General features: G+C 42.3%; 1 protein-coding gene across 2 annotated transcripts in view; it reads right to left on the reverse strand.

Moving 5' to 3' along the window:
• The window catches only part of REPS2 (RALBP1 associated Eps domain containing 2), a 208679-nt gene extending 194960 nt beyond the window's left edge, over positions 1–13719 (reverse strand). For both annotated transcript variants that reach the window (XM_024569913.3, XM_024569912.3), the window contains exon 1: positions 13310–13719. In XM_024569913.3, the coding sequence (XP_024425681.2) occupies positions 13310–13543 (234 nt within the window). In that variant the 5' untranslated portion in view covers positions 13544–13719. The remainder of the gene's footprint in view (positions 1–13309) is intronic.
• Between the last annotated feature and the right edge of the window lie 4927 nt (positions 13720–18646).

Here is an 18646-nt window from a genome sequence, read left to right on the forward strand (position 1 = left end):
ACATTTTTGGTTATAACATCTGTGGGAGGGACAGATACTTGCATCTAGTGGGTAGAGACCAGGGACGCTGCTAGACACCCTACAATGCACAGGACAGACCCCACAACAAAGAATGACCCAGATCAAAGTGTCAATAGTGCTGAGGTGGAGAACCCTTCATCCAGAACAATGAACAAATTAAAAGAATCTAAAACATCTACATGTCAAAGTGCATGTGCTTTACTACCATTGCCAAACAGTAACAGGACTATAAAGGTACCAGAGTGTACATCAAGGAGAGGAGTTGAAACATTTTTAATTTGAAAGAGATCCTAAAGGGAAAAAAAAAAGCTTCAAAAAGCAAGCACACCAAACATCTCCAGGGACAAAAAGCTGTTCACATATAATCATCTGTTTTTCACAAGGCTGACCCTGAATTAAGGGACAAACAAAAAGAATGTTGTATTAAATATGTTCTTTTGAAGGCATCAGAGACAAACACTACACATTTAAGAAAGCCTGCTTTAAAAAAAACAAAAACAATTAATTGCTGGCATTTATGGAGTTTACTTCAATTAGTCAGGAAATTAACACAGGTAAACCATGTAATTACCCTCAGGAGGCTGAACAAAAGATATTTTTCTGCAAACCAATGGCAAAGTGTTATAAATGAATTAAGTCAAAACAAACATTTGCTACTAGCCTAATGTTAATAGCCACTTCGGGTCATAAATTAACTTATAAAGACAGCTGGATTTCTCCAGCCAGTTAAAATCACTTTTTCCTTCAAGTCTATGGTCTAGCTCTAGCCAGTCTTATAAGTAGAAATAATAGTGGCAAATAAAAGAGGCCCAACAGCCAGAGAGCACCTGCTCCAGAGGGACTCTCTGGAGTGAGACGGAGATAGAAAGGGCTAGATATAAAGGTCTGGAGCAGAGAGAGCTCAGAGCCAGGACTGCAGAAACCACAGGGTGAAGTCCTGGAGGAGGCAGCTGAGTACTCATTCACTCTGGGCCTCCTTCCCCCTTGCAAGATGGACTGGAGGGGGAGGAACCACAGAGGACAGGACAATCCTGCCCTGGGGCTGGCCAGCACTGCCACCGTCATTCTGACTTTGGAAAAAATGACTCCTTAAGAACTGAAATTTCTAGTCCTGACACCTTGCAACTCTTCCCAGCAGGACTTCTTAACCATTTTTGTGCTGTGGCCCTGTTCGGCAGTCTACATGGACCTCTTCTCAGAATACTGTTTTTAAATGCATAGAATTAAACATTTAAAATACACAGGATTATAAAAGAAATATATTGAAATGCAGCTTTCAAAATAGTTTAAAAAACAAGTTTATGGTAGTAACACATTTGTTTCTTTATTAACACGATGAATACAATCAGCCAATGTGTCTAAACTATTGTAAATTGTCATTGACATATCTGAGACAATTGTAGTATGATTTTGAAAATATCCTATTTCTACAGGTGATAAAGTCAGAGGTCATGCTAATACTACCGTGGTTTGTTGCCTACATCCATAATAGAAACAAATGCTTGATTTCATTTAGGGGTTAGTATAAAGGAAGATGTATTTCCCCCACATCTAAAGTCACAGACTCCTGAACTGGACCCCTCTTTACAGTATTCGGTGCAGGAGTGGGCATGCAGGGCATTCATATCTGCTTTTGTACTTTTTTCCTTCCTCCTACTAGTTGACAGGAAAAAAAAACTGCCTAAAGACTAAAACTGAGCCCTAGCTGGTGTTGCTCAGTGGATTGAGTGCCAGCCTGTAAACCAAAGGGTCGCCGGTTCAATTCCTAGTCAGGGCACATGCCTGGGTTGCGGGCCAGGTCTCTAGTAGGGGGAGCATGAGAGGCAACCCCACATTGACGTTTCTCTCCCTCCCTTTCTCCCTGCTTTCCCCTCTCTCTAAAAATAAATAAGTAACATCTTTAAAAAGAACATTAAAATTGAAAGTAATACCTTAGAAGTCATATATTTGCCTGTTCTACTTGGCATAAGAAAATGAATTATGCATGAGAATGTTTTTAAGAAGATAAAGATATTTGAAATGAGTGGTGAAGCAAAAATATATTCTGGCCACAAAAAGCTAATCAGAATAATTTTCTGCTTCAGAAAACTCTAAAAGGCAACTGTGGTGGAAAGACCTTAAGGTGCTCCTCACCTCAAATAATTCTCACCTCCTGGTGTCTGTGCTTTTACAAAATCGTCTCCCCTGGAGTACAGACAGAATCTGTGACTTGCTTCTAACCAAGAGAATACAGCAAAGGTGATAGGATGTCACTCATCTAGGCCAACTGGAGAGAATCTCCTGCTGACCTTAGGGGGGCAAACAGCCATGTTATGAACTACCTACGGAGAGGGCCATGTGGCAAGTGGCCTCTAGAAGCTGAGGGTTTTAGTCTTAAAAATCACAAGAAACTGAATTCTACTGACAATTAAATGAGCTCGGAAGAGGTCTCCAAGCTCCAAAAAGGAATGCCGCTCAGCCAACTCCTTCAATTCAGCCTGGTAAAACTCTGATCTGAAGACCCATTTAAGCCATGTCAGGACTCCTAACCCACAGAAACAATGAGATAATATGTGTTGTTCTAAGCTGCAATTTAAATTTATGGAAATTCATTATAAAGCAATAGATATCTAATGCAGTAACCAATAGAGGGGGTGACCAACAATCCTAGCTGACCTAGGTCTATCCTGGTTTGAAAACTGAAATCCCAGCATCCCAGGAAACCCTCAGTTCTGAGCAATCCAGGTTTGTTGGTTGCTGCTGCAGTCTGAATGCCTTTGTTCCCTGCAAAATTCCTATGTTGAAATCCTAATGCCCGATATAATTGTATGAGAAGGAGGGGCCTTTGGGAAATGCTTAGGCCAGGATGGTAGAGCCCTGATGAATGGGATTAGTGCCGTTATAAGACGCCAGAAAGCTCTCTAGCCCTTTCTACCACGTGAGGACAGAGAGCAAAGGTACCAGCTATAAACCAAGAAGGGGGCCCTCACCAGACCCCAAATCTGTCAGTGCCTTGATCTTGGACTTCCAGCCTCCAGAACTGTGAGCAATAAATATCTGTTGTCTATAAGCTACCAGTCTGTAGCAATTAGTTATAGCAGCCCAAACAGACTAAGACAGCTGCCCACCAATAAACATGTACCAGGGAACATAATGATATAAATACGAAATACTAGATACCAGCCTTTACAAAACTAATGGAAAGTTCCAAAATACTTGGAAGGGAACCAAACCCTCTTTCAAAAGTTGCCAATAATTAATGAAATAACTCAAGATTTCCTCAAAACCAATTTTCTATACCCTTAAAGTAGGGCTGTCCCTAGTTATAAGTATGAAACTAGGACAATGTACAAATCCATCTTGTATTTCTAGTCTTCGCTTTGTTACTTTTTCAATCTCCCTGTTGGTTTCCCTAATTATTCTAAATCAGTTCTCAAACACTGTTATCTTAAAGAGTGCCAATGGCTTGATTGCATGGAAGCATCACTCAGTTTTGCCGTTTGACCATAAACCACGGTACGTTTTCTGTCCATATTAAATCCCTGCATGTTCCCATCTCTAACCATTCCCAGATTTCTTCCTTAAATACAAAACCTATGAATCATATCTCTGAGATGTTCTTCAGGATAACAGAAAGGGAAGGGAACAAAGGTGGGAATGGAAATGGAAAGGAATTGATCACGTATTAATAGTTGTTGAGTCTGGGTGGCAAGTGCAGAGGAGTTTAATGTTTTCCTATCCACTTGTTTGTTTTGAGATTTTCCATTTTTAAAAAGATGAGAAAATAATAACCCTATGAAAGCCTAATCAAAGGTCCTCTAACACTCTCAAACATATCAATGTGCAATTTGCTATCTATGAAGGCATTTTTAATATCCGTACATGTTTAGAACAGTCCCCCAGTCATGTGACATTCTATATAAAGAAAAATGCCACCTACTTTCCTTAGGCATAAAGGTCTCTACAGCACCATAATGACGAGTCATTGTAAGTGTAGGTAATGATGATTTTTAAAAAGGAAACATAAGGCCCTGGCCAGGTAGTTCAGTTGGTTACAATGTCATCCCAACACACCAAGGTTGCAGGCTCGATCCCTAGTACATAGAAGAATCAACCAATAAATTCATAAATAAGTAGAACAACAAATCAATGTTTCTCTCTCTCCCTCCCCCTCCCTCTCTCTCCCCCAATCCCTCAAATATCAATTAATTTTTTAAAAAGGAAACATACCATATTTTGCCATGTATAATGCACAATTTTTGCCCAAATTTTTGAGGGAATATAAGGATGCACATTATACATGGGTAGTAGTAATTCCATATCTATATAAAAATTCTCATATCTATATGAGAGTCATATGAAAAGATGCTCAGTATCACTAGCCGTCAGAGAAATGCAAATTAAAACCACAATGAGATACCACTTCACACTGGTGAGAGTGGCCATCATAAACAAATCAGCAAACAAGTGCTGAAGAGGATGTGGAGAAAAGGGAACTCTAGTGCACTATTGGTGGGAATGCAGACTGGGGCAGCCACTGTGGAAAACAGTATGGAATTTATCCAGAAAACTAAAAATGGAACTGCCTTTTGACCGGGCAATTCCGCTGCTGGGATTATATCCTAAGAACCCTGAAACACCAATCCAAAAGAACCTGTGCACCCCAATGTTCATAGCAGCACAATTTACAATAGCCAAGTACTGGAAGCAACCTAAGTGCCCATCAGCGAACGAGTGGATCCAAAAATTATGGTACATTTACACAATGGAATTCTATGCAGCAGAGAGAAAAAAGGAGCTCCTACCCTTTGCAACAGCATGGATGGAACTGGAGAGCATTATGCTAAGCGAAATAAGCCAGGCGGTGAGGGACAAATACCATATGATCTCACCTTTAACTGGAACATAATCAACAAAAGAAAAAAGCAAACAAAATATAACCAGAGACATTGAAATTAAGAACAATCTAACAATAACCAGAGGAGACAGGGAAAGGGACATTGCGGGGAAGGGTTTTCAGGAACTACTATAAAGGACACATGGACAAAACCAAGGGGGAGGGTGGAAGCAAGGCAGGGAGGTGGCTTTGGCTGGGTTGGGGGGCAGTGGTGGGGTAAAAATGCAGACAACTGTAATTGAACAACAATAAAATAATTTAAAAAAAAAGTAAACACCATATTTTGCCATGTATAATGTGTACTTTTTTGCCCAAACTTCTGAGGGAAAAATAAGGATGCACATTATACACGGGTAGTACTAATTCCGTATCTATGTAAATGTTTTTAATTCTTTTGTTTATGCTTATGTATTAGAAGTGTAACTCTAGAAAACAATAACGATATGTGTATGCAAAATAATACCCTGGAATACGATCAGTGGTTTTGTTTCTAAATATAAATAAATAAATAAATAGAATTAAAAAATTAAAAGATTTTTTTTCCTGAAAGTTTGGGCCAAAAACGTGAGTGTGCATTATACACAGCAACATACAGTAAATGAACTAGAGCTACATGTGTCAACAAGGATGAATCTCGAAAACATAATGAGAGGAAAAGCAACTTGCAGGTTACGAACAGTATGATACTCCTCATTTTAAGTTGAAAAGCCATACAAAACAACATACTGTTTTAGTGACACACATATATGCACTAAGAATTAAAATTTTTTACATATACATGTATATATACATACACACAATGTACATACACACAAATATATACACATGTACATATAATAATGAAATTTTTTCAAATCATGCACACCGAATTCAGGACAGCAGTAATCTCTAGCATAGGGGTGGAAGAAAATGGGACCAAAAAAGGGGTCACAGGAAACTTTCGCACTAACTGGGCTGTTTTACTTCTTATGCCTGAGTGGTGCATATACCGTTATTTATTGGGTAAGGCTTCAGTTCTGCACACCTGAAATGTATTTTTTTATAAAAATAGAGTCAACAGGTAACAATTATGCAAATGCCCTCCTTTTAATCAGACAATGGCTTGGCACTGGAACTTACTATATCTGTTAGCATTCAATCTCTTTACCAAAAAAAAACCCCAACACTATCTCAAACAGCATGTATTCCTAGCTACTGTTGTAGTATGCTAGCCTCTAACTCCCTAAAGTATAAGCCACAAAGTGATATGATATAAAGATGCAAAAATTAAAAAACTGTTTCATTTGCATTTTTTAAAAAATAGTTCTGGCTAATAATCTACAACAGGAAAAATTTCACAAGAATATTGTCTTTTGCCTATAGTTTTCTTTAGTGACTGAACAGTTGGTTGCTTCAAAGAATTGCAAGAAACCCTTTCAATATGAGTTCTTCCCAAAGGAGAGGAATTGCAGGAATTTTTAGAATATTCCATACTTCTCACAGCTTTGTTTTACTTCATCTCAATCGAAGCTGCTTAAACAATCAGACATTACTTATTGGCTTTTCTCCCATTCAGTGATTTCCCCTGATAATACGAAATCAACAGAGTTTCATAACTATTCCCCTTAGTGTCTAAGAGTTAACCATCAAGTCAGACACAGAAAGATAAAAACCGTATGATCTCATTTATATGTGGAGTCTAAAAACCAGTCAACCAGCCAACCAACCATCCCCAACTGATAGAGAGAACAAATTGGTGGTTGCTGGAGCAGGGCGAATGGGTAAAGGGGGTCAAAAAGGTACAAAATGCCAGTTATAAAATAAGTAAGTTATGGGGATGTAATGTAAAGCATGGTGACTATAGTTAATAATACTGTATTGTGTGCCTGAAAGTTGCAAAGAGAGTAAACCATAATAATCTCATCACAAGAAAAAAATTTCTGTGTGGCGATGGATGTTTTTTGTTTGTTTGTTTGTTTGTTGTTAATTTTTATTGTTATTCAATTACAGTTGTATGCCTTTTCTCCCCATCCCTCCATCCCACCCCAGGTGAACCCACCTCCCTCCCCCACGTCCACCCTCCCCCCTGGTTTTGTCCACGTGTCCTTTATATTAGTTCCTGTAATCCCCTCTTCCCACTGTCCCCGCCACCCCCACCCCCACCCCCGCCCTGGCTATTGTTAGATTGTTCTTAACTTCAATGGCGATGGATGTTAACTAGACTTATTATGGTGATCATTTCACAACATATACAAATATCAAATCATTATGTTGCACACCTGAAACTAATATATGTGTCAATTATATCAATGAAAAATAAAGACACTATTTCAAAAGTTACCTATCAATAAAAATAACAACAATTATAATGACAACTTGAAATATGCACAGCATTCCCAAAGACTAAGATACAGATAAAAGACAGATATAAAGAAGTCTATACAATTTGTTAATTCATTATATCAAACAAAAAACTTACCAGTTTAAGGTAGACATTTTATTTCTAGATGTTATATTTCCAATCTTTTCTTACTCAAACTCTGAAGAATAAAAACACTGACATTGAATGTACTCTCCATGAGGACAGGGACTTATGTTTGATTCATTGCTATAAACTTAGCAGCTAGAATAGTGTCTGTCTGATACAAATAGAAACGGAAATGCCTCAAATACCCTTCAAACCCAAACCTGATTCCCACAATACCCTATGCCTTCTAGTAAAACGCTAACCTTTGAATACCAATGACATACTTCCCAAAGTGGGAAACCCATCACTCTAATATTTCTAGTTCTTTACCTTAAAGTATTAAACAAAAATTATTTATGTTTCTCAGACATCGATTATTTTCCTTTTCTAATTTAAGTGTTTCATTCTACTATTTTTCTACCTAATACTAAAATCCTGCTTTTAAAATAAATCAACACATGAAGAGAAATACTCTTATAGAGTCTAAAAGGCCTTTTAAAATAGGCTATTATGATGCTTTAAAATTATTCAAGATGGTATACAAGCACATGAAAAGAAGCTCAAAATCATATGTCATTAGGGAATTGCAAATTAAAAGAACAGAGAGATGCCACTGACTACATACCTATTAAAATAGCCAAAATCTGGAACACTGACACCACCAAATGCCGACAAGGATGTGGAACAGCAGGAACTCTCATTCACTGCTGGGGGGATTGCAAAATGGTACATCCATTTTGGGAGACAGTTTGGCAGCTTCTTACAAAACTAAACATAATTTTATGATATTATTTAGCAATCTCGATCCTTGCTATTTACCCAAAGGAGTTGAAAACCTAAGTGCACACAGATGTTTAGAGTAATTTTACCCATAATTGCCAAAACTGAAAAGCAACCAAGATGTCCTCCAGTTGGTGAATGGATAAATTAACTGTGGTCCATCCAGACAATGGAATATTATTCTGCACTAAAAAGAAATGAGCCATTAGGCTATGAATGGACATAGAAGAATCTTAAATGCATATGACTAAATGAAAGCAGCCAATCTGAAAAGATTTCATACTGTGTGATTCCAAGTATATGAGAATCTGAAACAGGCAAACTTACGGAGAAAGTAAAAAGATCAGTCGCCTGCCAAGGTTTGGGGGTAAGAGGAAGGGATGAAGCACAGAAGTGCAGCGCACAAGATTTTTAGGGCAGTGAAAATACTCTGCATGATATTACAATGATGGATACATGTCATTATACATTCATCCAAATTCATAGATTGTACATCACCAAGAGTGAAGTACATCACCAAGAGTGAACCATACTGTAAACCATGAGCTCTGGGTGATTATGATGTGCCCATGTAGGTTCATTAATTGTAACAAATGCTATCACCTTGGTGGGGGATGCTGATCATGGGGACAGCTGTGAAGGTGTAGAGGCAGGGGGTACATGGGAACTCTGTACTTTCCTCTCAATTTTGCTGTGAACCTCAAAAGCTCTGAAAAATAGTTTATTAAAATACATGTATATATTTACTTTTTTAAGATTTTACTTATTTATTGTTAGAGAGGAGAAGGGAGGGAGAAAGAGAGGGAAAGAAACATTAACGTGTGGTTGCCTCTCATGTGCCCTCCCACCAGGGACCTGCCCACAACTCGGGCGTGTGCCCTGACTGGGAATCGAACGGGCGACCCTTTGCTTCGCAGGCCAGCACTCAATCCGCTCAGCCACACCAGCCAGGGCTAAAATATGTGTATATATTTAGTAAATATATTTTTTATATTTCAACTGAAAAAATCCCTAAGATAATTGACTCCCATTACCAAGTAACAGGGGTAGTGGTTTATTTTTATTCCAAGGAGGAGATAAAATTAAGTATTTTTATAGAATATTTAACCCAGATAGGATTTTCACCCATCCTACAACATTATCGTAATCTTAATTGTATGCTTATTAAGAACATCTGGCTGTTACCATAGAAACTACCAGAGCTGGTTAGTGCCTCCATGATTTGAGCAGTTTTACCTGTTGGGCCACTTAATCCTGAACTTATAGGTTCCTGTTTAACAGGAAAAGGCTAAAAAAGTCTGCACTTGTTTTAAAGAATGGCTAATACACTCATAGAGAGAGTGCAAATCAAGGTGAAGGAAATGTGTGTGCACGCATGCACACACACACACACACACTCAGACACGCCACACACCACCAAAGAGACTGGTAAAAATTAAGTGGCTGCCAGCTGCTGGCTTTGTTTGAATCTCTTCTGATTACATTTCCCTGTCCAGGATGCCTTTCCTATTAATTTTCACCTGTAAGAAGAATATTGGATTACTGCAATTGTGTTAAGTTAATGGGGAAGGGTGTGTTTTGCTGGGCTGAAAGGGGGAGCTTAAAGCTCTGAGATTTACTACAAGCCATCTTCTAGGGAGGTCCCCTTTTGCCAGTCTTCTTGCAAGCAGGTTTCCACTGAACATGAAAAACAGAATCTCATTCATGGAAAGGCACTGTGCCTTGGTTTCTTTTTAAATTATCTATACCTCAAGGAAGCATGGGTTCTGACACCAGGAAAGCCGCCCCCGCCCCCCCGACTCCTAAGGAGTCATTACCCAATATATTCAGATTTAATATACGCGCTTCTTATCACATTCCACGTATTACTGACAACAAAATAAGCCTTAATAGGTTCCCAGCTGTCACTTGCTATGTGGCCTCATTTATTCCTTTTCAGTTGAGAGGCAGTGACAGCATTTAATAAATTTAATATGCTAGAGTATTTTCGGAGGGCCTGATGTAGTAACCATGGTTTGTGTTTTAGTGCACCGATTTTTCTCTACTCCGTCCAGCTCAACTGCTCAGCAGCAGTAGCAGAACTGCCTACATATCAAGGACTTCTTAAAGGACAATCAGCCATGCTAAATTCCGTGAATGCTAATTATATTTTCAGAAATCCTGAATTCCAAAAGGTGAAAGATTACAGAGTGCAGAGAACCAAGATGGCGGCGTAGGTAGACACACTGCGCCTCCTCGCACAACCAGAACTGACAGAAAATCGAACAGCAAGGGGGACCAACACCAAGGAAACAGAAAATAATCATTCATCCAGACTGGTAGGAGGGGCGGAGACGGCACCGGGGTGGAGAGGACTCGCGTGGCTGTGGCGGGACTGAGACTGGCGGAGTGTGGGACAAATGGCGCAGGCAGTCTGAGCACTAGCAGACCCTGCGGTCCCACATTTGCACAGATAAACCCAGAGGGCCGGACTCAGAGTGGCGGAGAGTGGGGCAGGCAGAGTGGCGGATAGCACACCGCAGCCCCACATTCGCCCACAGATAAACCGGACGAACGGCGGGCAGAGAAGCAGACCGCTGCGCAACCCAGGGCTCCAGCTCGGGGAAGTAAAGCCTCAAACCTCTGATTGAAAGCGCCCCTGGGGGTTGGGGCGGCAGGAGAGACTCCCAGCCTCACAGGAGAGGTTGTTGAAGAGACCCACAGGGGCCTAGAGTGTGCACAGGCCCACTTACTCGGGAACCAGCACCAGAGGGGCCCAGTTTGATTGTGGGTAGCGGAGTGAAAGACTGAAATCCAGAGGAGAGTGAAGCGGGCGCCATTGCTCCCTCTCGGCCCCGCCCCCACGTACAGCATCACAGCGCAGCGACCAGCATTACCCCGCCCCGGTGAACACCTAAGGCTCCGCCCCTTAAAGTAACAGACGCGCCAAGACAAACAAACAAAAAAAATGGCCCAAATGACAGAACACTTCAAAGCTCCAGAAAAAATACAACTAAGCGACGAAGAGATAGCCAACCTATCGGATGCACAGTTCAAAGCACTGGTTATCAATATGCTCACAGACTTGGTTGAATCTATTCGAAAAACAGATGAAAAAATGAAGCCTATGCTAAGAGAAACAAAGGAAAATGTACAGGGAACCAATAGTGATGAGAAGGAAACTGGGACTCAAATCAATGGTATGGACCAGAAGGAAGAAACAAACATTCAACCAGAAAAGAATGAAGAAACAAGAACTTGGAAAAATGAGGAGAGGCTTAGGAACCTCCAGGACACCTTGAAACGTTCCAACATCCGAATTATAGGGGTGCCAGAAGGAGAAGAGGAAGAACAAAAAATTGAAAACTTATTTGAACAAATAATGGAGAACTTCCCCAATCTGGCAAAGGAAATAGACTTCCGGGAAGTCCAGGAAGCTCAGAGAGTCCCAAAGAAGCTGGACCCAAGGAGGAACACAACAAGACACATCATAATTACATTACCCAAGATTAAACGCAAGGACCTACGTCCAAGATTACTGTATCCAGCAAAGCTATCATTTAGAATGGAAGGGAGGATAAAGTGCTTCTCAGATAAGGTCAAGTTGAAGAGGCTCATCATCACCAAGCCCTTATTATATGAAATGTTAAAGGGAGTTACCTAAGAAAAAGATCAAAAATAGGAACAGTAAAAATGACAGCAAACTCACAGTTATTAACGACCACACATAAAACAAAAACGAGAGCAAACTAGGCAAACAACTAGAACATGAGGGTTGTCAATAAGGGAGTGGGAGGGGGAGAGGGGGGTAAAGGTACAGAGAATAAGTAGCATAGATGATAGGTGGAAAATAGGCAGGGGGAGGGTAAAAATAGTGTAGGAAATGTAGAAGCCAAAGAACTTATAAGTATGACCCATGGACATGAACTATGGGGGGGGAATGTGGGAGGGAGGGGGGTGGGCAGGATGGAGTGGAGTGGGGGGGGGAAATGGGACAACTGTAATAGCATAATCAATAAATATATTTAAAAAAAAAAAAAAAAAAAAAAAAAAAAAAAAAAAAAAAAAAAGAAAGATTACAGAGTGCTAAACTTATGCTCACAGGCAAGCATATGCATGCTCCAGCAACATTTTAAAAAATATCCACAAGCAATGATATTGCACGTGAACCATAAAACACTCAGTGCACCTTTGGAAGTAGATTTTAAAGTACCACTCCCCACTCTAAATATTCAATTGATGTTAAATTTCATACTGGCTGTTGCTTTTAAGAATAAGCTTCATTTCACGTTTTGGGCCTGATATTAAGAATCTCATCACCATTTAAGTGCTGGTAACAGCAAAAGACAAAGTGCTTATCAAGCAGTCTTTCTCCAAGCTTCAAGGAAAGCACAAGAGAAAAACAGTATCTGCTGTGGATCAACCCCTCCTCCTTTTCCAGGTTTGGAGCAGCCGAAAGGAGACAGGTAGCTTCAACACACGTTACTTTCCAATATTATTTTCAAGTCCAAGTAATGATACTATGGGCAATACAGCTGTCTCTGACAGCGGACCTCTGGGGTCCACCTCTAGCCCTAAACAGGAGACTTGGCTCTGCCCCGCCGGACGTCCTCTTGCAGCTGTGTGTCCCGACTCTGCAACTTGTCAATACGGCTTTCCAGTTTAAAACTAACATTCAGAACTATGTTAGTGGGCAATATATATAGTAGATATGTATACAGAGCGGACAACATTTAGTCCTGGGGCCCCGGCCCTATACACACATACAACACACATTATTCAAGTTCAAATCCCAGTAAGGCACCCCAGCGCCCACTTCTTCCCACCCACTCAGGAGAGGGAAGGGCAGGAGCAGCGAACAGAGGTTAAACCAGACACCAGCCAAAACAAACACCACTTCCAGAACAAGGCAAACTTTGGGTCTGAGCGGCTGCGGAGCCCCAGAAATGGCCAGAGGAGGGAAGGGAGTACCAGTCCATCTCAGGGGAGGAAGACGGGAAGCGCACCCAGCACTGCCGAGCTGCAAAAGAGGCTGGTGTCCCCCGGGGGACAAGGGCGTCGCCGCCATTCCCGGCTGCGAAGCCCCTTCTCTGCGACTTGGCAGAGGCCTCCGGGTCCCTGTGGGTAGCCTTGTCGTCCCACCTCGCCCCTTGCCCCCATAGAGATGTATCCCACAGACCCGCAGGGGCGGGGGCACGACGACCTACCTGGTGCAGCGTCTCGGCAGGCAGCTGCGACGCCCGAAACAGGTCAGTCACCGGGCCCGCGGCTGCGGTGGCTGCTCCCGGGGCGGCCCTGGCGGCCTCAGGGGGCCCGGACCCGGGGCCCCCGCTGGCAGCGCCGGCGCAGCGCGCGAAGAGCTCGGAATAGCACTGCTGCTCACCGTCACTCAGCAGTAGCGGCGACCCGGGGCCGCAGCCCGCGCCCGCCGCCGCCTCCATGGGGCCTGGAAAGAGGCCCAGTGGAGCACTGTCCCCGGTTGGGGAGTCGCAGCCTTCAGCACAGCCTTCACCGCCTGAGCCACGGCCTTGGCTGCCGCCGCTGCCACCGCCGCCACCGCCACCGCCCCCACGCCCCCACGCCCCGCAACTGCCGCGGGGCCGCTTCCTCCCGGAGCCCGCCGGCCCCGCCCCCGGACTTGAATGTTGTGCCTCTGCGGCGAGGCACATGGAGACAGGCGCGGCAAGAACCAATCGAAGCCTGGGATCGCACCCCAGCCCCGCCCCGCTGCCCCGCCCGCGCCTCACCTGGTCACTAACTCCAGCGCGCCTCCAGCGCTCCTCCAGCCCTGCGCAGGGTCACCTGCCCCGCCCCACTGCCCCGCCCGAGAGGGCAGGGGGGCCGCGCCGTTCCGCGCCCACCCGGCGCAGGAGGGGCATCCCTGGCTCCCCGCCCTGGTTGCTTGGAAGGGGACCAACATGGAGAATGGCGCTTTTCAGGAGACAGGGAAGACTGTGGTGTGTTCTCTCTAGGATGCCGGAGCAGGTGTTTTGCCAAACGCACGCCGTGCCCTTCCCAGAAAAGAAACGACGCATGGGAAATTAGGCTTCCCTTTTTCCACCGCAGTACTGCTTAACTCCAGCAAAGCTGGAAGATCTAGATCTCCATACGAATGGGGTCCCAGTGTCTCCCCATAGTGTGCAGGTTGGCAACAGGGTTAGGCCACTTCCTGAGGGATGGCTCAAACCTGGAGTTGAGCCTTGAAAAAGAATGACATTCGTTAAATACTAGAGTAATAGGAGTATAAAAGGCCCCGGGAAGACCCGCACATGTGTATGCATGAAGCCTCACTGGGAAACACTAATCCAAAGAAAAAAATGTCCAGGGTTATGCACTAATAAAAACCATGTTTCAGAATTTGATTTAAGAGATATGTAAAACTTTCATCCCAAATAGTTTTGCTTTAATTAAAAACAGAAAACAAACAACATCTCAAGAAATAGCATCCATTATATATATATACTTTCATATTTTGGTCAACTAAAATAAGGACCAAGGACAGGAAAAGAAAAGACATCAGCAGATGGTCGAGAGAGGAGATACCATAAGAAGAGAAAGAAAATTATGTAAATTTATAAATGATAGCCAAAGTAATATTTCCCTTTAGGGATCTAAAGAAATAAAATAGAGGACAGAATCCACTCCAAAAGCAGTAAGTTTTTGTCTCTTCACTAAGTTTTCCTTACATGACATTTTGCTTCAGACATACCAGGAGAGAATTAAGACAGCAGTAGGCTTGGGCCAAGCATACAGGAAGGATAGGTAAGTTAGGAGCGGTAAAGACTAACTTAGCTGGGGAATTTCCATTTCAAAATCTTACCACCATTGTATTTTTCACAACTGCAACACCTTCTCAGGAAAACTGGAAGCCAAGAGATCATGTTTATTCTCTTCCTACCTTCCCAACTGTACTCAGGCTTCCCTAAGAATGGCCCACCATTCTAACAGATGTGATGCTTTCAAGGAGTCTGCAGCCTCACTGGAAAAGACAGAACTAACACAACAAACAAAAACAAACAATAAAAGATGGTATATAATTAAGTGCTAAATTGTGTAACCTGGACTAAGTGCTGTGGGAATTTAGAGAAGACAGAAGAGAAAAAAATCGTGAGCCAAAGCTCAACCAGAAAGGTTTGGTGAAGGGGGCCCAAGATGGATGTTGACGAATGTGTGGAACTGCCGAGGCAAAGGACACCACCAAGAGGTAGGATCACTGGAGAGGGAGGAGCCCCAGAGACTTGGTGGCAAGAAAGAGATGGGTGAGGGACAGCAGCCTGGGGCAAGAGTTACTGTCTCCTATAAAACCAGTTTTGAACATTGGTGAAATCATATACTGTATCCACCCATGTGGGGGGGGGTGAAGGAAGGAGAGAATGTATCCTCTTCCTTCCTATACCAACTCCATCCCCTGAAGCAAAAGCTTGATAAATAGACAAGGTGGCTGTTCTCAAGCAACAAACAGCTTGTTCTCAGTGGCCCTGCTGGTCTCTTATGTAAGTTATCAAACAGCTGACCTCTCTCCATGGAATGAAACCTTTGGTAGCCCTGGAAATGGCTGACCAGAAATGTTAAAAGCTTTCTGTGCACTGGGAAAGTCCAACAGTTATGTCAGACAAACTGGAGCCAACAATTCTCACTACTTGTTAACAATAGCAAGCTGTCTAACCTTGGGAACGCAGCTTCCTGCTTTGTTTCCCAGAACAGTATTTTGGATAATAATTACCCTAGCCATATATTTTCATGGTGCTTTTTTAAGTCACCCATAAAATCATCCATACTTAAGAGCTTTTTTCTGTTTTAGGGAATAAGAAAAAAAAATCTTTAGTTATTCAGCACCTCAGTCATCACAAATTTGAGCAAGAATTATTTATTAAACTGATAAAATTCTGAAAATCAAATTTTCAGGAGCTATTCATGTTTCTGAAAAATGTGAGGTTCACTAAATGAGTCAGAGTAGGCTAACTACTGAAATCATAGAATGATTTGTTTCTTGCTCATGGCACAGTCCAACAAGGGTCGTGGAGGGGGTTGTTCATTCAGAGATAATACCTAGGAGCTCCTCCATCCCCTGGTACCTCAAAGTCCTCCACTAGATGCTCTGCACCTGAGAGTCATAAAAATAAAAAGGGAGCTCAGCAGAGCTGGCAAGAAAGGGTGCATGGAAAACTGCTTTCACAGGGGGGTTTATGGGCCAGAGCCAGAAGTGGTACATATCACTTCTCCCAATTTCTATTGGTTAGAGCTGAGTCATGTGGTCGTACCAAACTGCAAGGGAGTCTGGGCAATGTAGTCAAGCTTTATATCCAGAAAGGAGAAATGGGTCTGGGGAACATCTATCCAGATTCTGACATAATTACCACGTAAAAATTTCAGACCTATCGTAGACACTGTTAGTTCACTGCCAAGATTCCTGTCATGAAGCAACACATCCATCAGTGAGTGTTGTCTGCTAATGGCTCACAGCTGCTCCTTTCTTTAAAGACTTCCTCTCAGCCAACCTGGAGCCACTTCAGCGAGGTTATACCTCCAAACCCCCCACAGAGCAGCCCATAGCCAATGGCTTGCTGACAATAAGTAGAAAAAGTCATCCTTTGCTCTACCGTACAAATCTTGCTCCAGAGAGCCCTGTGGGATCAGGCTGAGGCTCCAGCTGAGACTACATCCTTACTTAGCTCCTTCTTCAGCTCCACTGGATGTCTGTCACTTCCCTTTGCCTGAGACCTGTCCCTCAACACAGCACTTACACATAAATCCCCACTTCAATTTCTGCTCCCAGAGAACCCAACCTGAGCCAGGATTTTACATCAGAGGGTAATATGACTCACATCTCATAGAAAAAGCATGAGTGGCACAAGTTGATCTGTAAATACTTAAGTGATTTCAGTAGAGTATATATAGTCTCACACTCAATAAACAAAGGCTACTTTCCCAGCACTGCAAACGGAATCCTTTTATGGTGAACGTGGGTTGTGGGCTCATTCCTCATTTTTGTTTTTTGCCCTTTTCCACTTTGACCAAGTTGATGTGGCTACTGGGTCATCTAGGATCTGAGTCTCAACCTTGCAAGGCCAGAAATACGTATTATCACTTCTTTGGAGGTATGGCAACCTATACAAGAGTACAGGTACATAAATCACAATTCCAGTTAACTGATTTACATCCACAGCAGTATGTTCTGTGAACTGTTACTCTCAGGCACATAGCACTTCTCTCCCAGGTGTGTACATTTTCTCTGGAGAAGACATATGAAAAGATGCTCAGCATCACTAGCCATGAGAGAGATGCAAATTAAAACCACAGTGAGGTACCATCTTACACCAGTCAGAGTGGCCAACATAAACAAATCCACAAACAAATGTTGGAGAGGATGCAGAGAAAAGGGAACCCTAGTACATTGTTGGTGGGAATGCAGACTGGGGCAGCCACTGTGGAAAACAGTATGGAATTTATCCAGAAAACTAAAAATGGAACTGCCCTTTGACCAGCAATTCCGCTGCTGGGATTATACCCTAAGAACCCTGAAACACCAATCCAAAAGAACCTATGCACCCCAATGTTCATAGCAGCACAATTTACAATAGCCAAGTACTGGAAGCAACCTAAGTGCCCATCAGCAAATGAGTGGATCCAAAAATTATGGTACATTTACACAATGGAATTCTATGCAACAGAGAGAAAGAAGGAGCTTATACCCTTTGCAATGGCATGGATGGAACTGGAGAGCATTATGCTAAGTGAAATAAGCCAGGCAGTGAGGGACAAATACCATATGATCTCACCTTTAACTGGAACATAATCAACAGAAGAAAAAAGCAAACAAAATATAACCAGAGACATTGAAGTTAAGAACAATCTAACAATAGCCAGAGGGGAGAGGGGAGGGGATAGTGAAGAGAGGGGTCTTTAGGAGCTACTATAAAGGACACAAGGACAAAATCAAGGGGGAGGGTAGAGGTGGGGGAGGGAGGTGGGACTGGCTGGGATGGGGTGGAGGGATGGGGAGAAAATGCAGACAATTGTAACAGAATAAAAATTAAAAAATAAAATTTTTTTAAAAGAAAAAGAAACCATGCCAACTGGCTATGTGACTAGAGTTGTGGTTTTGTTGTTGTTGATTTTTAAGCAAACCTTTATGCATTAAAAGCAGCAATCCGAAAAAAAAATTTCTCTGGAGATAAATTTTATTTATTTATGTATGTATTTATTTATTTATTTATTGTATATTGTTACTCTGATGTATCCTCTGTAACAATATCCACTTCACAGTGTGAACAGGTACTATTACTGTGTTCACTTACAATTCTAGAAGGAAAGGCACAACTTGGGGAAAAAAATTTTTTTGATACAAAAGTCAGGTGCAATAACTCGGAAACAAACTTTTGAGCACAGCCTTGATCTACATTTCCACATGGAGTGGGAAAGACTCCTCCACCAGGGCATTAGAGTCTTTCCCTCTTCTTCTTCTCCTTCATTAAGCCATTAGAGCAATATGTCATCATTTGCTTAATATTACACACACGCACAGTTATTAAAATAGCAAAAAC

The sequence above is a fragment of the Desmodus rotundus genome, chromosome X, assembly GCF_022682495.2.
Source record: "Desmodus rotundus isolate HL8 chromosome X, HLdesRot8A.1, whole genome shotgun sequence".
NCBI lineage: Eukaryota > Metazoa > Chordata > Mammalia > Chiroptera > Phyllostomidae > Desmodus > Desmodus rotundus.